General features: G+C 45.3%; 1 protein-coding gene across 3 annotated transcripts in view; it reads left to right on the plus strand.

The window, feature by feature from the left end:
• NRP2 (neuropilin 2) overlaps positions 1 to 26,497 on the plus strand; it is a 120,290-nt gene extending 93,793 nt beyond the window's left edge. For 2 of the 3 annotated variants that reach the window (XM_065413807.1, XM_065413808.1), the window contains exon 16: positions 7,300 to 10,067. In XM_065413807.1, coding sequence (XP_065269879.1) covers positions 7,300 to 7,580 — 281 coding nt within the window. In that variant the 3' untranslated portion in view covers positions 7,581 to 10,067. Of the gene's footprint in view, positions 1 to 7,299; positions 10,068 to 23,573; positions 23,643 to 25,799 lie in introns of those variants that run through there. The other variant, XM_065413806.1, reaches the window with a different exon arrangement.
• The last annotated feature ends 859 nt before the right edge of the window (positions 26,498 to 27,356 follow it).

Genomic DNA, 27,356 nt, shown 5'->3' on the forward strand with positions numbered 1-27,356 from the left:
CCAGGGCCTGGCTGGTGAGGGGGAAAGGAGAGGCAGATGGGCCAGGCCGTCAGTAGGAGGGAGTGGGAACAAGAGCTTTCTGTGGGGCAGGGAGGAGAGTAGCGGTTTTCTGGCTGATTGTTGCGTCCCAGAGGTGATAGAAATACCAGCAGTTCTCCCCTTCCTCCACTCCGTTTTCACGTGCACTGGTTTGTTCACTGTGACTTAACAGTAAATCCCAGTGTTTGGTTTCTAGATGGCGAAAGTGATCAAGGAAGGCTGAGTCTCAGGCTAAAGCAGAGGTGTCTAAAGAGCACTTTCTAATCTGAAGGCTGCCAAGAAAGTCCTATTGCTACAACTGTTATTACTCCATACATGTGCTCTGGGCCACCATCTCCTTTACTGCTGAGGTGCTGCTACAGGTCCCATCATGCACTGCTCCATCTCAATGCAGAGAATGGGCACACTGATCAAGATGGAGTGTTACATGGTAGGACCTGTGGTCGCCGCGGCTCTCATCTCTATTTCAAGGAGGAGGATGGCTGGAATCAACCTGTCCTTGTGCTAATTAGGTGCATCCCTTTGGCTCCTGACAGGACAAAGTTCATGCTCCCCTAGATTAATGTCCTTTTAATATCCAGCAAAACTGCTTGCTCCAAGGGCAGATTAAAAAACCCAGACAGTTTAACTATAACCCGGTGTGGGTGCATGGGCCTTGGTAAGTCTAACGTACATCTCAGCAAGTGGGTCAGGCTTTGATAAGACCAGTCAAGTGTGCATAAACTATGACCCCATTTGAGATACGGAAGATCTGACCCTGACAAAAAAGGCATTACAAGATCCAGTGTCTGGAAGCTGAATGAAGCTAGACAAATTCAGGAGCAAGTTTTTAACCATTACCACAACTTCCCTGGGGACGTGGTAGATTCTCCATCACCTGATGGTGGTAGATTCTCCATCATTTAAAATGGATGTCTGTCTAGCCCTAGGTCAACCAGCAGGTATGGGCTTGATGCTGGAGTCATTTGGTTGAAATACTATGGCCTGTGTTATACAGGAGGTCAGACTAGATAGTCAGAATGGCCCTTTCTGGTCTTAGAATCTATGAAAAACACCGCCATGTTAATAGTCCATATTGGCATATTTTTCAGTGATTTCTAAGAGGACTGTGTATCTGTGACATGGTTGTGGCACAGGGCCACAGACTTAGGGGTTCTAGACATATTATTTTCTACTTTTGTCCTTTATGATTTTTGTTCTTACCTAACTAAATCTTTGGTTTTAATGTTAAATCCTGAAATTGCTGTGTGGCTGGGAGGGTGGGGTGGTAGTGTGTAGACAGCACAAGGGTGAACATCAGCACACGTTGCACACACACAAAATGTCCCAGAGCCTGTGGTCTGAATCAGACTTACAATGATATGCATCCCAAGTCATGCATAAAACAAAGTGCACACAAACCTGACGGAAACAGAAAGGTGTTTTTTTTAGAACTAGGGCTCTAATGAATGAAATAAAGGAGAGAGCGTGGGATCTGTGGGAGAACGTAAGGGAGACCAGAAAAGTGATGCAGTTAAGAGGATGGGTTTTTTTCATCTTAGCAGAGCACTTTTCTATCTATAAAATAAACTTCCAGAAAACAAAGAGCCAATAAAAACAGAGCGGATAACATCAGTGTACTGTATGCATGTACTGAATGACTGGCAGCTATTTATAGCAGTCGACAGCATAAGGAAGAACTACATTTAATGCTAGAAGTTGGTTTTGTTAATGCTTAAAGACAAATGAGTGGGATTCCTTAACTAGTTGAGTTGCTAAATTGACTTTCCAGACCTCTGCTATCTCCTCAGCCTACCTTGGGCCAGTGTGATGTAGTAATTAAAGCAAGAGACCTGGTGCTAGATCCTTGGGACTGGGCTGGAGTAGAGCAGAGGTGGCTTGAAGCCATCTTTATGCCCTCCCAGTTCTGAGCTGGCCATGGCCTGGCTCAGTTTCTGGAGCAAGTTAGAGTAGCGTACGGGTTGCTCTAAGTTGCACTGGGCCTTAGCCTCGAAGGAGCTAGGTATCTTTGGAGTCCAATGGTGCTCTAGTCACACTCTCTCTCGCCCCTTCCCCCAACCATGCCAGCTGCACCAGTGGGGCTGGGAAGGAGTGGTATAGAGTTGACTGCACAGGCCCTATACCATCCGGGATCCCCCTCTACTTGAGGGAATAAGAGCTAACCTAGTTTTGTGGCTGCTGGGGTCAGGACTTCTAGTTTCTCTTCACATTTCTGGCCCCACCTAATGTACAGCCCTGGGCATTAACCTCTCTATGCCTCAGTGTGCTTCTTCACATTTCTGGCCCCACCTAATGTACAGCCCTGGGCATTAACCTCTCTATGCCTCAGTGTGCTTCTCAAATAAATGCATAGGATAATGAATTCATGTCTGGTAGTCAGGGCCCCCTGGACTCCATTTCACAGGGAGACCAACTCTGCAGCCACAACCCCTAAAATTCACTGTGACATTAACTGATCACCCTTTTGTTCCCCTCTCCTCAATCCCCACACATGCACTGGCCCAGACCTGAAGATGCTCACGGATGTGAAATTCATGGACAATAGTTTTCAAGTATGGGTTCTTTCTCTGTACTCTCCCAAGAGGTTTAGCTCCCACAGTGTTCTTCGGCAGCCAGGCTCAGCACCTCCTTTCCCCCTCATGTGTGCCAGGGAAGGGGAAGCTTATACCTATCTTCAGCAGCTCATTACCCTGGCTCCCAAGGTCCTGGTGGCTGTACTGTTTGTTCTCCAGGCCGCCTAGCTTGCCAGCCTACGCTTCTGGCTCCCCTTTGCCTGGCTGTAAGCTGGCCTCCAGCTCTGGCTTCCCAACCCCCTGCTGCCCAGTTGCATGGTACAGTGCAGAACGTGAATTCCAATAAATGCCCTCTTGTGGAGAAATCTGGAGAGCAAGAGGCAGGTTCCAGAAGGGTGGGGAGACAGACTCAAAATCAGGTGCTTGGCTGCAACAAAATGGCAAATTCTCCAGCAAAACTGCTGAACTTCAGGGGATCTTAGGAAAATGCCAAATTCCACAGATACGGAATTGCAGAGTCCACTGGGCCCTGACTGAGGTGAATGGTTCAGTTCACACCTCTCAACGCGATTGTTTCAGACTCTCTGCAGACTCAGGCAGGCATTGCTATCTTGGTTTACACGGTTCACATTTTAAGATTATGTCTGCAAGCATAAAGGGACAAAACTTTTTTTGAATGAACATTGAGATTCTGGGCATGATTTCTGAGGCCAGGAGCAAATTCGGTGGTAAATTCCATGATGTACCTGGGGTCGTAGCTCAGAGTAGCTATGTGAGGCAAAGTTAATTGTTTGTAAAGCTCTCTTCAATGGAAAGTGTTATGTAAGCACATCATATTGTTATCCAGGCTATGTACTACTGGCCTTTGCACCCAGAATTGAGCCTTCAGTGTTTGAGAGGCAGCTGCTGTATTGCTACTTCTCATGCCCCATCTAGCTGTCAGATTAAGAGTAGGTGTTTTTGAGCAAGCAAGGATGGTGATTAGACATACGTAAATTTGTTAGGGCTCAGCTAAGTGGATTTGCTTTTGGAAACAGTGACTGGTTATCTCTGAGACTCGCTGGTATATTATACACCCTCACAGAGCTCTGGCAAAGCCCCCGTCATTTAAAATTAAATAACTGTCCAGGTCCATTTGGCAGAGGGAAGGCAAGTTTCTTTCACACACTTCTGCAGCCTTCACCTAAAGAAAGCGCAATCCTTGATTTTAAAGAGAAGAAAGCAGCAAGCCTTTGGGAACAGAGAAGAGACGACTACTCTCTTTTCCAGCCAGGGCATGAATTTAAGGTATTTGGGGCCAGATCCTCAGCTGGTGTGAGTAGGCCTCACTCCTCCCACTTTGATAGTGCTATGCTGGTATACACCAGCTGAGAATCTGGGCCTTGAAGTGCCAGTTAGCGCCAAACAGCCATAATTAAAACGTCTGTACGTTTCCATTCCTGTGCTGCCTGGGCGGCAAGCAGAGATCTAGTGGAGATATTTGCATCGTTTGTCATTTTGCAGGACAGTTTGTACTTTTACACCCTCCCCAAAGAGATCAGCAGTTTATTACTTGGGTATTGTTTTATGACCACATTGTAAACTCTCTTCTCAGCGCACCAGCCAGCTTGAAATAAGGCAGTTTTTCTACAAGAACATTAAATAAACATTCTCATTTGGAAAAATTTTCCGTCGGCACTTGTGTGCACTTCCGTTTAGCTCAGTGTAGTCAGTAATCTCCTCTTACCCATCCCCTCACACTTTGCACACTGCCTATCAACGACAACACATTGCCATCGGATAGCCACATGTGCCCACATGGGGCGCAGAACTGTGCTAGCTACAGCGGTGTGCAAAGCATCTGTGCCCCTACCTTTGCGTGTCAGAAATAACCTAATATGGGTCTATTTAAAGAAAAAAAACTGGGGGGGGGGGATTTTAGGACCCCCCTCCAAATATTTGATAGGGAGCAAACCAGGCTCCCTCATGGTAGCAACTATGGGGAGGAGCAAGGAGCCCCTGCAGTGGCGTGAGGTGACAACAGCGCCCAGGGCCCCTTATAGCCAGGTATGTGGGGAGGAGGGGGCAGATTGGCCAACCCCATCCAGGAGTCTTGGAGAGTCAAGACTGGCACCACCATCACTCCTCACCCCTCAGGAACTGGCTCAGCGAGAGTGGACAGGAGGATGATAGTCAAATGGTGTTTTATTATTTAGCATGTGTATTATTGTAGCTCCTAGTCATGTTGTGCTTTTCTTTCCTTGTCTTTCATGGCCCCCCACTACCATAGCATCTGAGCACATCACAATCTGTGATGTATTTATCCTCACCTAGGAGCTAGGGCAGTGCTGTTATCCCCATTGTACACAGGGCCGTCCTTACCCATACGCAAAGTACGCAGCTGCACCAAATTTCCTGGTGCCCTGCGCAGCTGCGTGCTGCTCCAGCCCCTGCTCCGGCAATTCCCCGGGGGCCCCGCCCCTGCTCCGCCCCAGCCCCACCTCTTCCCACTCCTGCTCCGTCCCCACTCCCCTGAGGACTCCAGAAGCTGTCGGGCCTGCACTCACTGGTAAGTGGAGCGACCCGGCCCCAGCCTGCTCTGGTCCCCTGGCTCCCAGCCGTGCCGCCGGCGAGTGCTGGGGGGCGGTTCCCCCCTCCCCCCCAAGCCTGGGAGCGAGGGGAGCAGAACAGGCTGTGGCCGGGTCACTCCACTTCCCGCAGGAAGTGGCCATCCTCCATCCCCCACAGAGGCCTGGGGCCAGCCTTCCCCCCTCCCCCCCCCCGTTACTCCCTGCGGAGGCCTGGGGCCCCACACAGCCCCCCCGCGGGGGGGCTGCATAGGGCATCAAAATAGCTAGGGACAGCCCTGATTGTACAGATGGGGAACTGAGGCACAGAGAGGCTCAATGACTTGCCCAACGTCACGTAGGTCAGACATTCTTGGCATCTCTGCTTATGCCCAGAATAGGTGCAGCACGGGCAGCCACACTACAGGCTTCTCCCATGCTGCCCCCACCCCCCCATGTCCCTCCACTCTATTCTGGAGGGACTGCCTCTGGGGGAGGGTGAAAGGAGAGTTCATCCTTCTGTTACCATCCAGTAAATGGCCTCTCTGCTGAGACAGAGGCCAGTTAATGATGGTTGTAACAGTGTGTGTATCAGGGGAGGAACGTACATTTCTTCTGAGAAAGGAGTCTCTTTCTTGCCTGGAATTACAAACGTGTGGGTCGTTTCCAATCTCCTGCGCTGAAGAAGCAGGATGTACCCTATCAATCTTTACCAAGCTCTCTGAATGTAGTTTTGATCCCTGTTTTTCACTCCCATCACTTTTTGTGACTAAGAAGCAACTGATCTCCTAGTAGGCTACAGCAGAACAAAATTCTGCAGACCTACCACATAGATCACCACCTCCGTCTCGTAGGACACCGGGGGGGGGGGGGGGACTGTTATGGGAAACATCCTTGCTGTGTGCATAGCAGGACTCATCATTCAGTATTTCGTTTTCCCCTTGGAATCTTCTGCGCATGCACTGAAAACAGACACAGAGTTGGTTGCCAAGCAGCAGTTATTATCAGTGAGCTGAATAATAAGTTGACACCAATTCACAGAAGCCCACAAACTATCCACTTTAAGACGCTCCTGGCAGCTCCGTCCGTGTGGGAAGAGTCCCTCTATTGCAGAAACGAGAGCAAAATGAGAGGCGCGTCAGGCTGCCTCCAGAGAAATACTAAAATGTCTTTGTTCAACAACAGAACAAGTGATCTGGAAAGTTTCCTCAGAGACTCTCGCCCATGGACCAGCCAATCAATAAATTCCAAAAGTGCATCCCCAGTTAGATAGGACTTGTCTCCAAAAGCAACATTTGAGCAGTCTGAGTAATAGTTGCGTGAGCATTAGTGCCGCCCTGCTTTAGTGAGATAGGTGGGTTTTAGCCTAAACATACCACTTAGCATCTTCTGAGTCTGTTGGAGGACGTATGTGCGCGTGGGCTGGCAGTAAAACAGAATTCGTATGTATGCCGTATTATCCGGACATGACCTTTAAAACAAATAGCTCGGCCACAAAACGATACATGCCTCCCCCCACCTTCCTTTTTTGTGTGAGATATGTGCTGGCACAAAAAGGGTTAAACATGGAGGAACAGGGAGCGCCCCAGACACTTAACCAAGCCTGAATTCAGCGACACAGGTGGCTGACAGTAGTTTAGTTTTCAGCAGCGTGGATTGTGCACCCCTGGCTTGCTAGACGATCATCATGGTCCCATCTCTGTATAGGTGTCTAGGGCACTCTGGGTGAGAGATCTTTTTCACAGTTTTTTCCTTAAGAATGAAGAATATTTCTCCCTCTGATTTCTTTCCCAGCATTCTACTGCGACTTCCTTATTGCTTTGCTATAAAACTCTACCTCCAGTTAAAACGGTGACGTTTTGTCATTGCCTGACACAACTGTCATGTGGAGACAAGACCAAGCTGATTCGGGGAAGGCTCCCCCCCCCTCCAAAAAACCAAAAAAAAAAACCTGGATTTTGTTCATATCAAAAATGCTGGAATTTGTATTTAAGTCCAGGTTGGCTAATTAATAAGCCGCTTTAATATGTCTGCTCATCAAACACCCAAATTGTATTTCTCCCAAAGAGGAAGTTTTGTATCTGGAGCTGGGTCACATAACCTCACTTAATGCTGCGCTGTACTCTTGAAAGCATGTGTGTTTCTTTTTATTAGTCTGCATGCATCCCACCTAGCAACACTCTTCTATGTCTCTCCACCAGGGGGCACCCTTCTGCCAGGGAGCGAGCCCACAGTGGACACGGTGTCAGTGCAGCCCATCCCAGCCTACTGGTATTACGTTATGGCCGCCGGAGGTGCTGTTCTGGTGCTGGTCTCCGTCGCGCTGGCCCTTGTGCTTCACTACCACCGGTTCCGCTATGCGGCCAAGAAGAGTGATCACGCCATCACCTACAAAACCTCCCACTATACCAACGGGGCCCCTTTGGCAGTGGAGCCCACCTTAACAATAAAACTAGAGCAAGACCACAGCTCGCGCTGCTGAGAGCCGAACAGGAGCAAGAACAAAACAAACAAAAACAAAAATTCAGACTTCAAATACGTTGCCTCGATTTTTGCACTTTTCTCCTCACCTAGCGTCTGTGTGAACTCTAGACATCTCTGTCCCTGTCCCCTACCTTCCCAGCCCTTCCTGTTCTTTTACAACCTCTAAACTAATGCTGCAGCTTGGAGCGCCAGACGAGAGATCCCGCCCATGTCACTTTGAGAGGGAACGCTCCTCTTTATTGTTTTCAAAGACTGATTCTCCCAGTAGGCAACCTGCAAGGAAACTTGATGGCAAGTCGAGAAGCTGGTGTGCGTGCGTGCGGGTGTCTATATAAATATATGTATGTACGTGTGCATGGGAGTGTGTGAGGCTGACTGACTGAATGTATATTTAAAAGAGGCCCCTTTTTAACTTGCTTGTATTGCTTCTGCTTACACAGGGAATGCGTTATCCCCTGTGGAAGGCCTGGGATTCTATTCGCGATAAATATACTGATTTGTTTACTTGGGGAAGAAAACAATGCTTTTTGTTGCCTTATCTAGCTTTGGCTGGGTTTATATTTCATATCGTAATGTCAGCGGGTGCATAATGAAAAGAACAGGCCATGCTGGACAGTCCAAAAGACCCCCTTGGATGGTGGGAAGAATCCAGAGAGGTTCATAGCCATTCAAAATTAAGACCTGTCTTATTATTTCTTCAGCCAGCATGATAACACAGCCATTGTTTGGTAGCGGAAACCACCTCCCCACCCCACCCCTGTCCAGAAGTGAATCTATTTCAAGTTGCCTTATAACAGAGAAGCTCATAAAGAATGTTTAGTTTATATCTGTTAAACCCAGCCTTGGAGTAATGTGTAGACTTAAAGCAAATCTAAGGTGGATGTTAAATACTGTAGTTTCTTGAATCTGAGGTTTATTTATTTTTTAAGGAACCTCACTCCGGATGCTGATGTTTTTATGTTTATCTTTTTGCAGGGGAAGTGGGAATCCTCTTCCTTGTCATTTTACTAGAAATTTACAAAAGACGAGTCTAATTTACCTTCTGTTTTCTCTGCCCAAGTTCGTAGCTGCTGGATCATAAAATGGCTAATTGACTTTCTAGAATGTCAATTAGTTTTGCATTTGCTAATGTTCTGCTTCTTAGAGCATCAGTAACATCTAGCAAACAAAGCACTAGCAGGCAGGCCTGGTGCAATCCAGATATTGCTGCATCTTTAACTAAGGAGAAATAATGGAAACCAAGATAAGCCTCCACCTATTGATTGGCTCTGAAGTAATGCAGTGAAAATGCCTTATATAAATTACCAAGCGATGACACGCAAAGGTTGTTTGAATCATTAAGTCTGATCTATTTGTGCAGAATGCGGCTCCATGGAACAAAGTTCAGGCTTTTTAATGTTCGGTTGTGGCGAGTGATCAGATTCCCCCCATTAAGACCTCCAGCCACCCTTTCTGCCCCCTGCCCCCAGAAAAAAAGATAACAGTTCTGCTAACTGTTTGCAGTCTTGCTCATTCTGTCAGATCAGGAAAGTGTGTCCTACACATGCAGGCTTGGCACGTATCACGACAGAGACCAAGGCTGCTCGAGTCTTAGCCAATCCCCAGTGGCGCACGTCCATGGGGATGTCACTCTTGTTCTCTCCTTCCCAGCCTTAGTCAGTAGCATGCTTCAGTGCACGCGGCAGTTTACTCTGCCGATTTCGGAGATGCCCGCTTAGCTGGTAACATCACACAGCGCTGCTTTGGTAGGGAGATAGTTTTTAAAGTGCACAACGTCTAAAACCGATTCTCCGCATTGAGCGCATGTGGTGGTGGATGCATCTAGAAAGAGAGAGATGTGCAGAGTAAACACACATCTGGGATTGCAAGCCTGGGGGCCAGGGGACTAAGTGCCTTCAACTCCCATTGAAGTCAGGAGGCACTCAGGGGCATCCATCACCTCTCAGGATACGTTCAGTACCACGTGAGCCCTAGGAGAGCTTCTTCCAGCATGGAAGTCATTTATTAGTGAGCATCTTCATTATGTAGCACTGGCAGGATCGAACATATCACTTCTGCTATGAAATCCCCAATGCTAAGTTATCAGAGATAATAATGGACATAAAATATTGAAAGACTGTTGCTGCGTTTTCAGATCAAACCTACAGTTTCAATAGGGTAGGGAAGCCTCTAGTAATATTTCCGAAGTTGGTACGACATCCCTGTGTAAAATTCTCCTCTCGGCTACAGCAAGGCAAGCCTGCTGACGTTAGGGAGGGTGCTTTGGTGTACGTGAGAGGAGGATTTGAGGGCCAATCTTAAAAATAAAAATCACCAAAGACGACAACAACAAAAATCACTTAAAATATTTTTACTCCCAATTCTCCCCCTCCTAGAACTGTGACATCCCCAGCATCGCGCAGTTGCCTGTGTGTGAAAATATCTTGTGGAAATTTGAAACTCTTTAAAGATGTATTGTGTGGAATGTAATAAAAGGATGATATTTTTATACAAACATCTGGGGAGGGTTTCTTTGTTTGTTTATGAGAACAACATTGGGCAAACTGACATTTCATTACACGTTCCCTTCAGAGTTGTAGGGCTCTTTCCTTTAGCAACTCAAAGCTTGATTATGCTTCCATTCAAGTCACTAACAAAAACCTCATGGCCAGATCCCCAGCTGGTGTACATGAAGTCAGTGTAGGTGTGCCAAGATTATAATCAGCTGAGAATCTGACCCCCCTATGCTCAGGATCAGGTCCTTAACAGTGGCTTTTAGATTCTCTTGTACCATTCCTAGGTTAGGAGTTTGGGACAGCTGAGCCAACACATGATTGTTTGGGGATTTTGCTAAAGTTACTTAAGTGCTAAATTGCTACATGTGATTATATGGAATTTCTCAGGATGGTAATCCTGGGACCTATAATTTCATAGTGCCCCAGGGGAAGCTGGCTAGCTCAGCTAAATTGTGCACTTAGTCCCTACACGAGATACACACAATATACCATTAAAAAAAATTGCAACGGTTTTTTTAAAAAACCTTTCTGCTCCTCTGAATGTCAGCTGTACAGAAAAGTGGCAGCGGTTTGTTCACCATTGCCAGGAGTTTGTCACATGGACTGGCACAGTGTTTAGAATTAAATGGTCAAGGCAGCGTGGGCCAGACCCTTGCTGGGGTCTGTGGGCACCACTCCAGTAACACCAGTTGAATTCGCTGCTTTACACCAGCCGAGGACCTCGGCCCCCCCTGCATTTTGTGCTCAAAAGCACCGAAAGAGGCCGATGGCTTCTGTGGAGATCGCTCTGGGCATGAGGGGTAAAGTTTGCATGAGGGGTAAAGTTTTGTAGTTAAAGGACTCCATCATGTAACGGTTTTAAACCAAAGCTAAAATAGGAAGTGAGGGCCAGAGCCTCAGCTAGCGTTAGTCAACACAGCGCAGTTGCTTTCAGTGCAGCTTATTGGAGCCACAGGCAGGTGGGGGGGTGAGTCTCAGCTCACGGAGATGTACCTCTGCTCGAGCTAGCTTGCTAAAAATAGCAATGTAGCCGGCATAGCAGGGTGATGGCTCAGGAGAGCCGCCCCAGTACAAAAGAAGAGGCGCTCAGCAGCCCTTGGGTTTAGGGTACATCTATGCTGCATCTGGGAGGCAGAATTTCCAGCTCAGGTAGCCGTAGATACTCTCACTCTGATTAAGCCAGCAGCTAAAAAATAGCAGCGTGACCAGGGCAGCTTGGGCTAGCTACCCAAGCCCAGAGATCCTCGGTACGTATGTGGGTGACTAGCCTGAGCTGCTGAAGCCATTCTTCTGTTCTTAGCGCCAGGGCCGGCTCCAGGCACCAGCTGAGCAAGCAGGTGCCTGGGGCAGCCAAGGGGAAGGGGCGGCACGTCGGGCTCTTCGGCGGCAATTCGGCGGAGGGTCCCTCTCGGAGGGAATGACCTGCCGCCGAAGAAGAAAGCGGTGTGGTGGAGCTGCCGCGAATCGTGATCGCGGCTTTTTTTTTTTTTTTTTCCCCGCCGCTTGGGGCGGTAAAAACCCTGGAGCCGGCCCTGCTTAGCGCTCTAGCTCCAGCCGAGCTAACGCGTGTCTGTCTACCCACATTGGGAAGCAGGGGCCCAGCTGCACTGTAGAAAGCCCTAGGATTAATACAGATGCCTCTGGTGTAGTATTTCTCCTTTTCCTGGCCTTTATGTTGGCCTGTGCATCTTACGCTGTCTCAGAAGAGCCAGCAACTAGGCCTCTGATTTTAAATCTATTTTGACGCCAGTTCTAGTTTTTTCTAAAGAGAACATTTCTGTATATATTTATTTTTCTTCGGCATTAAGCTTTAGTCTGACATTCATCTAGCTTTGCAATGGCACTTCCTGGATTTACTTGGATTTTAGGCCAAAATCAAAGAATTCAGAGTTCAAATTTTGTCCTCTTGCTGTGGCTGTACAAATATAAGCAGAGCTGAAGCGCTGTAGACCTTTTTTTTTTTGCTTTAATTGTGCAGCTCACTGGAGCTCCAACACTCGTAATTTGCATTTTGTACACTTCAGTGACCATCCAAGCAAAATGCAAAACAAACATGCACAAAAAAGAGAGCGGGCGAGAAAATGTCTGATGGTCTCACTATGAGCAAAAATCTTTAAGTAAACAAATGAAAAGGGAGGGGTGGTTCGGGGGTTAATTACGCCTTATACACTTCACACACAAGTCAACCAAGATTCAAACAGGAGCACATACAGGCTGGATGGGGAGCATGTCATGCACAAACAGCCAAAATTAGCACATGATTGCAAAAAACAAAGGGTACGTGCAATTCCAGTAAGCTCTCTTCAGCAATAAATATGAAGCACAGAGTTCATCCCTAGAAAGCAATCTCAAAACGGTAGAGGAGGGATGGTCAATAGGCAGCCAAATCCAGCCCGCCAGAGACTTTTGAATGGACTCTGCAGTCTTTTTATTTACTTATCATTAGTGTTGGGGTGTTTTTTTTATTATTTTCTCTGGAATCAAGACCTTTCCCATACCTTGACCAGGAAATTTGGCCCTTGACAAAAAATAATTGACTACCTCTGTGGTAGAGCTTTCCTGGGCAGGGCCAGCTGACCAGTGAAGGATCAGCGTTCCAATAGGCAGCATTCCCCTCCTTTAGAGCAAAGAATGGAAGCAGGTCATATCTATTGTGCAATAGGGAGAAGGCCCAGCGGCAGCCTCCGCAGTTATATACACAAAGTGATTGTGAGTATCTTTGTCATTATAAGCACACCTTTGTGGATGTAACCCGGCGCTCTACCCATGGAGACGTACCCTGAGCATGCTGAGAGATAAAGAAATACAATCAGCCATTGTGTGATTGAAGGAAGACTTGAGGGGCTTGTGTTAGTGACGCAGGGCTTTGCTTACACTTTAAACACTACAGTAGTGCTTCAGTGTAGACACTACCTACGCCAAGGGGCGACTCCCATCAGCGCAGGTAATCCACTTCCCCCAGAGGTGGTAGCTAAGTCACCAGGCGAATTCTTCCATCAGCCTAGCGCTGTCTACTCAGGGACTTTGGTCGGCGTCACTACGGCACTCAGGGAGGTGGATTTTTTCAAACTCCAACCAACACAGTTAAACCAACCTAGTTCTCTAGTGTAGACCTGGCCTTTGGAGAATAACTGCAATAGGTTCATGGCGTTCAGGTCTCAGCTTGAGTATCAGTCCTGTAGTATGAGTAGTATAGCGGCTGGTCACACAAGGCACCCATGTATATGCTTGAGGAAAAGCATCTCACTCTCCTGTAGCATCAAAGAACACAGGTGATTTAAAGCAAGTGGTTAAGTTCTAATACATAAAGCTATCTTAGCTACAAAACAACTAGGTAGTTAACTTAGGTACCAGGGTCTGATTGGTTGTTGGCTAAGCCAATTTATACCAGCTGAAGATCTGGTCCTTAAAATCCCACTGGTCCTTCAGGAAAGGAAGGAGGTTTTTTCGGTTTGTTTGCTTTTTACAGGAACTCAAGGTTATTCAATGGAATTCACCCTGCAGGACAAATAGAATTTTAAAGTGCTAGGATTCCAAGTTGGTCTAAATCTAAGTTAAGTGGAGTTGACAAGTGTAAGTGAGATCAGAAGCAGAACCACTGTCTGTACACGGCCCTCAAAAATATGCCAGAAAGGTTCATTTAAATGCTAGTGTAGTGGTGGGGCTGTTTCAGTGTATATAATATATAAGTACTTATTTAGTTTTTACTCTAATTTAAAATAGCTCCATTTGTAGGGACATGGTGGGTGAGTTTCTTTGGTGCGTTTGTTGCCTGTGAAACATACCAGATTAACTGTCTTGGAGGCTGAAGCTGCCTGGGCATTTTCTGTCCTTGGCCTCTTTGCTGAGAGTGCCATTGTATGGCAATTCTGACAGTAGCTTTTGGTTGCTCTGTGATTAATTGTGAAGGATCATATTTATGCCAGAAAAGTATGTTCACAGTAATCAGCCTTTATGGGTGACTCTGGACACCAAAGTGAAGCCAAGGCATCTGATGATTTTATTTGTATTATGGAAGCACTTATAGGCTGCAACTCCATTGTACTAGGCACAATCAACACAAACACCATGAATAGTAAGTGTGCATCTGCCTGAATATTCTACCCATTGTAGGACAGGACAAAAGAAGCAGCAACAAATCACAGCATTAAAGAAGAAAAAAATTCTGTGCTGTGCTGTTGAAAGTTCTGGGCTGCTTCCTTCTTGGGCTACCCCTTCACACAGGGTGTGACTTAGATGAAGAATTGCTCAAGAAGAGGTCCAGAAGATGCAATAATTATTCAGTGAGCAGCATGACTGGACACACACTGGGCCACATGCCTTGCTGGGAGAATGCCACTGATTTCCGGGCAGCTCCCCCAGGAGTGCCTATGGCAGATAGCATCAATAATTGGATTTTGTTTCTCATTTGAGAGGGTACATTTGCTTTTCCTGAGCTGTGAACTGAGGAGGCGAGAGTCTGCTCTCCTTGACACTGGTTTTACACTGCCAGACTTACAAGACTTCAGCACAGCTTTTCCTGATTTACACCAGAGTAAGTGGCAGCAGACTCCGGCTCAAAGACTCTAGGAAGGGACCAGAAGCTAGACAGCATCCTGGCTCTTGGCCACAGCACTTCCATCAGTGGCTTCAGAGACACCAATAGCAATCACAGACGTGACTGCCAGTTTGAGGGATAGCGGCATTACCCATTATCCAAAAAAAAGGCAACAAGGAGGGAGATGAAAAGATCAAGAGGTAGTAGAGCAGCTCGTTCCTTTTCTCCTCACCCTTTTTAGTGTTCATGAAAGGTGGCGGCTTGGCAGCTCTAGCCACCAAACATGGCCAAGCTGTCTTCAGCCCTGTTCTGCAGGTAGCACCTGTCAGTGTGAGATGGTAGGTCAGTCTCCACGCGCATTCAACATTCGGCCTCTTGGCTGGAAATGACAACTGGCAGCACCAACTTAGAGAGTTCTGTTTTGTCACGTGGACAACTTATTCCACACCAGACATCAGATTGGAAACAACTTTCTCTGATCACCGCCCTTGGATGGCATCGAACCAGTGACCTGCAAGTGAAGGGCTCCATTATGAATCACTTCACTCAGCCAGTTGCCTAGATAGCTAAGCACAGCGGCACCACTGGCACACCAGCAGCGTAGTCTGTTGCTTACTCCGTACGTTAGGAGTGAGAGCAAAATATCTGTTAGGTATCTGGTCGCCTCGACTCAGGAGACGAGGCAGTTTCTGATTATACTGTTTGTGTGTGAGCACACCAGGGCAGGAGACAGTCAAGCTATAGTCTAACACTGGGTAGCATAACACAGATGTTGGTACATCTGCTCATCATTAGACACATCTGCAATCTGCATCATTTCACCGCAGCTTTCACTGGTGATATGCAAAAATCAGAAGCCTTCCAGGATCTTATGTGGAACGGCTTAAGACTCTAATGATGGGGGTCTTCGTTTGCTACATACCTGCTAAAGTCAGCCCTGGCGTGACATCATCGCTGAATCTCTCACATCCACTTTGTTCTTATTGCTTCCTGTGCCAATCTGTTAGGTAAAATGTATGACCAACCCCCTGTCTAGAGGCCTGATCCCATACCACTGAAATGGTTGGGACTCTTGAGATTGACTTCAATGGGAGCAGGTTGAGGCCACAGGGGAGGAAGCTTTCTGAAGAAAGAGGGATATGACTATACTTCCCCCATGCTCTCGTCCCCTCCTGTTTATCCTTGCACCTTTCTTTCTGAATCACCATTCTTTAGTTTTCCTTTTTTAGTGAAAATCCCTCTTTCTATATTTAACTGAAAACGCAAACTGACCCTGAGGTTCACATGGATTCAGAATGTAGCATACAGCAAGAGCATGAGAATGTCCCTCTAGATACATCTGCACAGCAGCTAACGGGTGTAATTCCCAGCTTGGGTGACATACCGAAGCCAGCTCTGCTCGAGCTACCATGCAAACAACAGCAGTGTAGCTGGAGCGGCACAGTCGGTGGCTAGGGCTAGCCACTCAAGTACCACCCCATTTGACATCCTATGTACAGACTTGGGCAGCTAGCCCAAGCCACCTCCCTGTGCCACCATGGCCACGTGGCCAACTAGAGCAGAGCTAGTGCATGCATGTCGATCCAAGCTGGGAAGGACTCCTCCAGCTGCTGTATAGGTGTGTCCATAGTGACATACACTGTCACGTGCCCCACCCCTTTCTGAGTTCTGAGGTTAGTCCCAAGCCAGGGCTTCCTGGGAGGTGGTTTAAATACAAAGTACAGAAGTTACAATACCAAGCAGGACAGTCAAGCTGATACTAGGGGCTTTTTTCCTTTTACGTTGAGCTCTATCCAAAACACGGCTTTCCTTTCAAATTGGGCAGGGATTTAGTCTGTGTGTAAACTAAATGTGTTTAGTGTTCGGGGGTAAAAATTGTTTGGAAATGGTGAGGATATTTCATTTAGAAAAACAGCTACTAAAAGCGTATGAGATAGTAACCCTTCCTGCAGTGCGTGTGTTTGTTAAGTGTTTTTCCATTCGCTCGCACTGGGACCTATCAACCTCACAACAACCGATCACATCTAGAGAGACAACACTGCAGTGGGGAAGGGAAACGAAGCAATGGCAAGGAGGGTCCATACAGGCTGCTTCATGATGACAAAATAAAACGACGTCCATTTGAGTTGTTATTCCGTTATTTAAAAAAAAGAGCTAGCAATAAACAACTAAAGGAAGTAAAAGGCTCGTTAAAAGGATGTTAAAGTTGGAGCCCTTATTCCTTATGGCCAGATAAGTTCTAGTTTCCGCCACAGCATTTTTGATACGGCATACAAGTACCGGTGCACTGCTTTATATGCTGTATATGGAATCTAGACCACCCAACACTACACACTGTTACAGGCCTTTGGGGGACATATTTCTGCAGTGTGGTCTCCTTGTGTGCCTTGTACTAGTATTGCACTCTATGCGTAAAGAACCATAGAGATTACATGATATCACCCAGTAATGTGCGACATTCAGAGTAGAGGACCAAAGGTGTTGCAATGTCTAGATACAATGGAGCTGAGCTTATGGGTGTGTGGAAATGACAGATAGAAGAGTGCGCACTGTGATGACCTTTAAAAGCTTGCTATGTTAGCTTACCTCACGCTGGTTCTGAGTCAGGAAAATACTTAAGCACACACTCTACCCCAACTCTAGTCAGCAAAACACATAAGGACTTATTTAACGTTAAGCTTTGCTGTCCTGGGCTGCTTTCCTGAATCAGGCCCTTAATCGATACCACTACTAACAATCCCTAGCTCATACATAGCACTGGGCATCCATAGACCCCAAAGCGCTTACAAAGGAAGTCAGTATCATTATCTCCATTTACAGGGAGGGAAGTGACTTGCATCCCTCGTAGGATGGTGGCAGAGCTGGGACTAGGACCGAGGTCTCCTGAGTTCCAGGCCAGTGATCTGTCCACTAGGCCACACTACCTCCTTAGTAACTGTAACACATACCTAGGAAATACCAAAAACACAAAGGCAATTGACAGATTCTAAAGATAATTGTTGTCGGTCAGTTAGTCCATTTCCGGCCAACGCAAGGATTATTCTCTGCAGTACATTTCCAGCCTTTCCTTTATGAAAATATTACAGTAGCCTATGATAGTCCATTTTTCTGCTAGCACAAGGCTGGTCCCTACCGTACATTGCCCAGTGCTCCCTTTTTTAAAATACTGGAGTGGTCCACGCTCCTACTAAGGCAAGAGTGTATTGGCCCAAAATACTTGTAAACTGTAGGGCTTCAGATCATTCCTCTAAATCTTTTTAAAAGAAATGGCTCGGTTTTAAATGGCTGAGGCAATAAAAGTTCCCAGGTGGGCAGGACAACTTTAACCCTGAGTGTCCGTGCATGTCCGCGTTTAATATATCAAGCTGTCCTGTGCATTATTGTTTGGTCACATGGTGGTACTCAGTCTCTCTGGTCACCAATACTCCATTAGAATCACTCATTTACAATTGCACTCGTGCTACGCTGCCCACTCAGCCTGGTCTCTCTCCAGCGGATGGGGTAGTGATAAGTGTGTAAGTGGGAGTGATGAGTATGTAGGTGGATTTCTTTCTTTGGGGAAATTCCCAGTGCACTATGTCAGCAAATAACCTGCTGTTATTTTAAGCGATCACTTTGGCACTCGGTCAGATTTCAAAGTACACCAAGCATGCAAAATAAACTAGAGTCATTCAGATACGTTCTAAAAAAAAGAAAGAAATAGATGTTTGCATACATCGCTGATGAGTGAAATGCAGTGAAAAACAGGAGTTATGTATGAGTCACCCTCATGGAGCTCTGACAGCTCACCTCAGTCCTGGCGTCTACAAAATCCCTACAAGGTTCTTCTAAGTAAAGTGTGTCATGTATACAGTAGCTGTAGTATTTGGGAGCAGACAACCCAAAGCAGCTCAGGTTCTGACGACGTGCAAACATCAGTGAACCTGGAACCTTTCCTGCGTTGGAAAATAGTGGTGTTTGCATCATGACACTGCCACATTGTGAGCCCACGTTCTGGGAGCCCAGCCTCAGAGCACCAGCAGGGTTCCACAGGGAAAGCAGCCTGTCAAGATGAGCCCTGCAGTCTAGGAACCCGTCCTTAGACCTATCTAAGGTCTAACTGAATGTGAGCTCCCAAGGCAATGTTGTAGCTAAGAAAGCAAATGCAAACATTGGATCCCTGAGCAGAGGGATATCAAATGGGAGGAGGGAGGTAATATTAACTCTGTATAGGGCATTAGTGAGACCATTACTGGAACACTGTGTCCAGTTCGGGGTCCACACTTCAAAAAGGATGTTGACAAATTGGAAAGAGTTCAGAAAATAACTACAAGAATGATTTGAGGTCTGGAAAACTGGCCTTCTAGACAGAGAAACAGGCCCCCTAGAGAGAAATATATGGGCATGATGCAAAATTTACGGCGCGTGGTTCTGTTGTGGCCCATGTTGTAGGTAGACTCTTCTAGGCACGCTGGTTTTGAGATGTCAATGTGTTCTGAACAAGTGTCGTTCCCTCAGCAATGCCACTGCACTGAAACCAAACTTCATAGACCAAAGCGGCGCTGGTTGGGTGGGCTTAAAGCCATTTACCCAGCACACTGACCGAGACATACACATGCATATTGGCTCCAGACTACTCTGACATCTCTATGCTGTTTTCTCTTACAACGTAAGCCCAATCTGAGTGAAAGCAGCAAAAAAAGTCAGCACATTACCTCCTATGTCACATCCCCTGCGATCATTATGTTCAGTCACTTTTTTAATGCAGCGTACATTAAACCTCCTAATGTCTCTGAAAATACCAACCTCTGTCCTGCTAGCCCCATGCCTTGAGCTGCTATGTTCATTCTATTTAAGATGTTTCAACTACATTGATTAAAACCTCCTCATCTTCCTTTTTCAGGATTCATAAATTAGCCTTTTAGCTTGCTGGCGGTGATCTCAGATACAATAGATAACAGGCTCTGCTAGGCATCCGGCCATTTCGAAAGCCATCACTTACGTTGGCTTCACCTTTACTGCTTTTCAGCGTGAATAGCTGGAGGTGCGTAGCCATAATTCAACACATTTTTCTTAAAAAGGGCCTTTCACACCGGGCAAAGCTTTCAAATGCATCATACTTAAATAGAGTTTCACTTAACTTTCTTGCATAACTTTCCTTAATGATTTTTTCATTTAACATTTCCAAGTAAATTTAGTACATGTGAAAGATAGCAGATGGATAGCCCTTGAAGAATGAAAGCCCTCTGTTTATGCACAGGAGAGGTGCATTAAATCCTGTTTATGCACACGATGGGTGTGGCACAACACATGGGCAGGTCATGGTTCCGCCAACATGCCTGGAACCTGACTTAGAGGGAGTACGTCCAAGGGGTCAGTTTTCATGACCCACCCAGGTCTTCACATCTGTGCTGAGACTTGTCAACAAAGGTGCTAATTAATGCCAAATGCAGGGCTGTTTTCTGCGATGGGAGCACGTAGCTACTAGGAACTGGATGTGAGTCTGGTGGTCTCAGCGCCACAGGCCACCAAAAAGCCAAGGCTGATTTTGCTAATTACTTATGGAAAAAAGAAGGGGGTTTTTTTGGTTTCGTCCATAGACAGCGCATTGGAGCAGATGCATGACATCACAAACAAGTCGATGGCAATAGCATGCTGTGTGATAAATAGAGGATCCTGGCTCTGCTACAGGACTAAGCTGAAAGAGGAAATGGATTGTGTAGGAGAAAGCTCTTAAAACACAAATATCAGCAATATTAGCAAAGGGAGTAGAGAAAATTGCTAGCAGAGTAAATAGCTTTTTGTATAAACGTTCTCTTTATTCAACTTTTCCCCAGTGCTCAGTCCTCCCTTTAAGGCTTGGAGAATTGATGTTCTTTCAAAAGCGTTGATTATCCGATACGCTTTTAGTTCCTTCCTGCTCACCAAAACTAACTGAGAAGAAACTAAAACGGAGTTGAGTTTCTCATGCGTTTTCGGACAAAATGAATAGCCTTTGGAATAGCCCAAGGCAGGCATCTACTCTGCTGCCTCAGTGGAGTCCAGAGATTCCCTTTCCAGGCAGTTGGCCAAATTCTAGCTTAATTTATGCTCATGCTATCTATGTTTTCAAAATGGTTGCATGGATGAAACTGACAGCAGAATTTGACCTCTTGTCTCCTGATTGATGATTAGCTTGAAGCACTTTCTGAGTGATTTTTGGACATGAACAATTCCGAATACTTGCACGAGGCCCTCAGGCAGTTCTTCAGATCCTAAAAGGTTTCCATCTGGGTGGGTCAAGTCCTAGAAGTGCTCAGAAATCAGGTGAACTTGCTCCTTCTTTTTTGAAAAGCTACTGATAGAAGAGCCTCAGCTTAATTAATTGGGTCTCTCATCGCTGATCATTATGATGGACACAAACAATCCCTTCTGTGTTCATATTCCCATCTTCATTTGAAAATTAAAAGAAACATTTTTAATTACTTGAATAATGAGGGTGAAGGGAAATGCTGTGCTAATGACTATGTGGGAAAATAATAGCATTAACAACAGTGTTAAGGATACTGCAATCAGTCTCCAATCTTTCCTTGGGAGCTGAAGAAATGCCGAGACAAAGACCTAAGTTCAGCCTAGCCTGAGCATATAGAGCTCAAACCTGCATTGACTCCATCTGAAAAACATTAGATCTGATCTTCCCCAAAGTTTAGGGTGATTTGGACCTGGGGTTTTATATTGGGCTTATCTCTAGGTTTGGAGTGAGAGACCTGTAGATAGGTGAACCATTCCATTCTACATCCTTATGCTATGAAAGTTAAATCCCAAACTCACAGGCTTTTCAAAGTATCTGTGTTGTTGTTTCCTGCTAATAAGGCACCTGATCCAAAGCCCAGTTAAGTCAATGAAAAACTCTCATTGACTTTAGTAGGTTCTGGGATCAGGCCCAAAGGCTGCGGGAGGTAGATACTTCTGCTCCATCCAGGTCTCTCACCCTCCCTTTATGCCCGATTCAAACAGAGCATCTGAATTACCATCTAGAAGTGCCTCTCTGCATTCTGTGACCTCTCCAGGCAGGAGCTTTCTATTTAAAGCCATGATGCCCAATAAACGATACCATTTCGATGTGGAGATCATTGCACTGACGATCATGATGGTGGTACTGAACGTTCTTGGCAGGATTGCCACAGTGGCCTAGTGGTGGTGCTTTCCCATGTAAACACCCCTGTTAAATTCCCAGTTCTGGATTCATTTCTCCTGAAGAGGCCAAGAACTATGAGGAGAGACAGTGGAACAAACTGCTTACACCAGCAGTGAATTTGGTCCACCAGGCCCTTGAAGGAAGGCGTGTCTCATGCTTAACGGCCCAATGAGCTCCCTTTACTCATATTGCCTTTAAAGAAGCCTGATTTACATAGGGTTAGTGCGCAGTAATTCTGGCCTCTTTAAGGCACCCCAACATTGAGGCATCTCAACATGTACTCATTTGGCCCTGTAGGAGCAACATTGATGTGTTCGGAAGGTGAATTGCACCCAGTCTCTCCTTAACCAGAACGATGGTGGGGCTTCAATGGCGTGATGGGAATCTAGGGTTTGGGCTGAGACAGAGAGGCGCTCTTGAGGGGGACAGTGCTGCTGATATACACCCAGGCTTCTAGGGTAATGCACATGGAGGCAGTGATGGATAGACTATTGATTTTGTTTGCTAAGACACTGAAGTTCTTTCCCTCTTGATAAGTGTTGATGGGGTAACAGTTCAAACTACTCAATGGATGTGTGTATGTCTTTCCCCCTTCTTGTCAAGCTTAGTCATTCTGCAATATAAATTGCCCTAACTCGCTAAATGAATAGTATTAAACTGGAGGTCTTGAAAACAGTAGAGCCCTATACAAATTTCTGAACAGAGGCACCTGTGTAACAGTCTCATGGCAAACACATTAATTCAGGTTTAATCAGTAGCTTGCAATTTTTGGAAAGGCGAGATTTTGCTTTTTAGGCACATTACACTTCTTTGACCTTGTCGTTTTTAGGTGATTTTTTTTAATTACATTGATCTCTTTCTTCTTTTGCAACTCATGTAAGATACACAACAGCAGCTTATATTCTCAAAAGTGACTCTTTTTTGGAGTGCGCAACTTGAGATGCTTTGGAGGAGTCTGATTTTCAGATGGCTGGGTGCTCAGCAAGTTTGGTCTTCTTTAAGTGTCTCCAGGTGGGCACCCAAAAAAACATAGTTAGTTTTGAAAAATGTAGGCAAGTGTAAATACAAAGGCATTTATCCTAGAATAGAGCGAATACTGGAAGGATTACATGGAAAAGTAACTTAGCTCTACTCCAACTGCGGCAAGCACATTTGGTTAGTAGGGTTTGATCTTTGCTGAACAATAAAAAGAAATGTCACCACTAAAAGGCGTTTGGATCAGAGAGATGTTAACATAAATACCTGAATATGGACACCCAGTTACAAATCTCCCCGTCTCGCTCGGTCTCAACCAGCTTTTACATTAAAACTTGTAATGATGATACATGACTTCCTTAAATTACTATGAATTTATTTGAAACCAAAGAGAAAGTGGGTCATTGAGGCTTTGTGTCCACTAAGATGTATGTGGGATGATGAAATGTAGAGTGTGTTAAATGGATCTACCATTAATGGCAACTAATGATGGGCACTAAGATACTATTGAAAGTTATAAGTATAATACCCATGACCATGTTAATAATGAGTTATAGCCATTATGAAGACAGTAGTGACAATATTTCAATGGTATGCACATTATCCAGTTTCTTTCTTTTTCCTCTGTTTCGTTTTCTTAAAAGCTGGTCATTTAGTGGGGGAAAAATGTGATGCGATATACCATGAAGCACCTGTTCTGTTGTACACTCAAGATAATTCATTGGCTTTGGCCATAGCTATGGAAAACTTTGCAATAGTTCAAACCTGGCAGGTCTCATAACAAAGTGACCGTTTTCAATACTCCAAAAACATGTTTTGTCATTCTAGTGGACTTCCCAAGGTTAGAGGACGGCTTTGCAATCCCTGGGCGAGACACTGGAGATGACAGTGAAGCTGGTAAGTATAAAATGGACAATTTAGGGGGAAACTTATGTTGCAGGTTCTGGTTCATTCCTATCTCTAATTATTACATGGTTCCAATCCCCAAGGGGCCCACTCATCTCAGTTCCCCCTTCCTGATCCTAACAGCCCTCCAGAAACCATCTTACCCCTCAACTCCCATTCCCCAATCCCAAACCGACTCTCTATATTTAGTAATAAACCATCATTGGGAGGGTAGACAGACAGTGTCACACCTGACAATCACAGTGATTCTCAACCAGGAATACATGTATCCCTGGGGGTGCACTGAGGTCTTCCAGGGGGTACATCAACTCATCTAGATATTTGCCTAGTTTTACAACAGGCTACATTAAAAGCATTAATGAAGTCAGTACAAACTAAAATGTCATACAATGATTTGTTTATACTGCTCTATATACTATACACTGAAATGTAAGTACAATATTTATATTCCAGTTGATTTATTTTATAATTATATCGTTAAAAATGAGAAAGTAAGCAATTTTTCAGTAATACTGTGCTTTTGTTAGGTGAAACTTGGGGGTACACAAGACAAATCAGACTCCTTAAAGGGGTACAGTTGTCTGGAAAGATTGAGAGCCACTGGTCTATCGGGTGGGTTCTGAATGGCTGGTCTGTTAAAATCTCACATGCTCCAACTCTTCCCCCAGATCATAGCTTGTTTAGAATCCTCTGCTCTGACCTAGGAGCAGTGTACATTGTTTACAAAATTTGAAGAAGCAGTGTGGTCTAGTGGTCACAGCAAAGGACTTGGCATCAGGAGAGCAGAGTTTTAGTTCAACTCTGCTACTGGCTCTTTGGGTGGCCTTGGGCCAGTCATCAATCTCTCTGTGTTTTGGTTTCCCCCTCTCCAAAGTGGGGGTAATAATACTCTTCTCTCCTTAGCAAAGTACTTTGAGATCTGCAGAGTATTACGATTAAGACAGCAGCCGGCCGGTTTAAGAGACACTGGCTGATTTCAGCAAAGGAAGGAGACACCTCTTCAGGCAGGGAGAGCTGGGCCTTAAATGTAATTGAACTTTACAAATCTTCAAAAATTCTTAGGGATTCATTTCAGGATTTGGGATGAGGTTTGGCCTTTTTTTTTTTTTAATCAAAATAACGGGCCAGATCTTCAACTGGTGAATCAGCGTAGTTCCACTGAACCCAGCTCACGGCCCCTGAGAATCTGCCCCTTATGTCTTTGTGGAGCCTATGACTGAAGTTCACCTGAGCATAGGGTTTGAAGTCTGGGAGTCCTCACTAGGCAGCCTTGGGATGATAATACTTATCCCCTGCCTCACAGGGGCTGTTGTGAGAATTAACAAATGTGTGTGCCTACGGGGTTTTGAACACGTCTCAGTTGCTGATGGAAATGTACTGCAATAGTAGTTACAAGTAACACTCTTGCCTTCAGTGAAACCCAACAGTGATATTGCATAGGAAGTATGGGCCTGATCCTGTGCCCATTGTCATAAATAACAAAGCTCCGATTGACACCAGTGGTGCAGGATAAGGCCCTGTTGGAAGAGTGCTTTCTATAGATGAAGCGTCCTTTCAGTCAAGACCGATGTACTTAGTATAGGAACGTTTATAGTGATGCTGCTTAACACCTTCTCTGTTTATTTCTCAAGGACTTAAAATGTGGTATGGTAAAAAAAAGTGGTTATATAAAAGCAGGCACCTTGTTACTAAATATATGCTGTCCCTATTACTGTGTATGTGCCATTCAAGTGGCCTCTAAGTTTCTAAAAAACACAAATTTTCCTTTTTTTTTTTTTTTTTTTTACACTACTATCAGCACTGCAAAGTCGACAAACTGTTTTTGTGGTGGCACCAACAGAACTGAACGTTCAAACATTAATTGGAGCTCACATGGCATCTTGTCTTGTTAATGGAGCAAATTAGGTATGGAAGCTTTGACAGGTCACAGAGACCCTGAGAGGTGATTCCCACAGAACCAGATTTCTGACTACAACTGCACTTGAAAAGTCAGCTCCTCAGCTGGTTTAAACTGTTTTAGCTCCATTGACTTAAAGCTCTGCTGATTTACGCCAGCCGAGGATCTGGCCCTAAATCTGACCATCGCAGATTCCGTGATTTACAAATAAGTTGAAGGTGAATAAATGATCTCTGTCAATTATATTGCAGATTATTTTGGTCTGGATAACAACACTACGCTGTTCTCTACTAACTCTCCAGTAGCCCCAAAGCTGGACAAAGACAAGAGCTGGCTCTACACTCTGGATCCAATCCTAGTCACCATCATAGCTATGAGTTCGCTTGGAGTTCTCCTAGGGGCCATTTGTGCTGGGTTATTGCTCTACTGTACATGCTCCTATACTGGTCTTTCCTCTCGAAGCTCCACTACCCTGGAGAACTACAACTTTGAGCTGTATGATGGCATCAAGCACAAAGTCAAAATGAACCACCAGAAGTGCTGTTCTGAGGCATGACTGATTGCACCGGAATCACATGTGACATTTCATTCCAGCGAAAGTAGCTGGTGAAGATTACTTGTTGTCTATGGGAATGGAATGCCATAATCTCAAACCAATCTGGAATACAGAAGGGGGCATGGGCATGAGGCCCCTGTCGTAAACTACAGTTGTAGACTCCAGTAAGTGGATTACAATCTGCAAGGACTACGGTAGCTGAATAATTATTTTAATGATGAGAACTGTGTTGGAACAAGGAAAGGAGCTCAGATGCTCCCCTGCCCCTTTATGTGAATGATTGAGACGTGTCCAAGGAAATGTTGCTTTACCTTTTGGATGTGAGAAATAAAATGTTGATCATTATTTCCCACTTCCTTTCCGGAATACGTGGCTGAAAATTCCTCAGCCATTCTGTCTTTAGAAATAACACACACACAAAAGCCCATCCCGCTTCTCTCCCCATTCAGATATTCTTTTGAGTTAAGGGATTTGTTCTTGGTGCACGTTATACAAATCTGGCGAGCTGCACTTTCTACGCCTAAAATGAAAGCAGGTTGTTGCCTTTAACTTTCCATATCCAGGCGGCGTAGGGGGTGGAAAGAATTACACCAATTTTAGGGTCAATGGAAACAGCCGTGCTTTCTTAAGAGATTAAGAAGCAAAATAGAAAGGAAACCTTACATGTAGACGCACCCCTCGGAGAGAAGCTGAAGAGCCTTAAAGTGATTTATGAATAAGAGCCATTTATTAAATCCAGAACTTGGATTGAAACAGCAGCGACCTTCCTCAGAAGGGCTCTTTTTATTTCTTTTATCCTTTTTTAAAGTATATATATAAGAAAATTGCAGCAAACAAAAGACACACAATTGTAAGGTTCCCAAGACTCTGGAGATGGCTTTTTTGAGAGAATGGTCTGCTATATATATAGCTATATATTTAAATTCTCAGAATAAGAAGGAAAAAATTAACTATTATCATGCACCATTCCGTGGAGTGGGATGTGGTGCGGGGTGAGACCCAACACACTTAGATTAATTGACTGCCCTACTAAGAAGGTAACCATTCTTTCTCCTTTGGGTTATGGTAACTTCCTCTGCTTTCCACGGAGTCAGGTATGAGCTGCAAGACTCCAGTCTGGATATCAAGTAAACAGTTTAGACCAAAATGCGGTCATCTTCTCATCCCTTCAGAGCGAAGTGCTCTGCTTCTGACCTGTTGCCAACACCAACAACAAAATTATGTGGTGTTTTGTTTTGTTTGTTAATCAAGT

The sequence above is a fragment of the Emys orbicularis genome, chromosome 11 (assembly GCF_028017835.1).
Source record: "Emys orbicularis isolate rEmyOrb1 chromosome 11, rEmyOrb1.hap1, whole genome shotgun sequence".
In the NCBI taxonomy this organism is placed as follows: Eukaryota; Metazoa; Chordata; order Testudines; family Emydidae; genus Emys; species Emys orbicularis.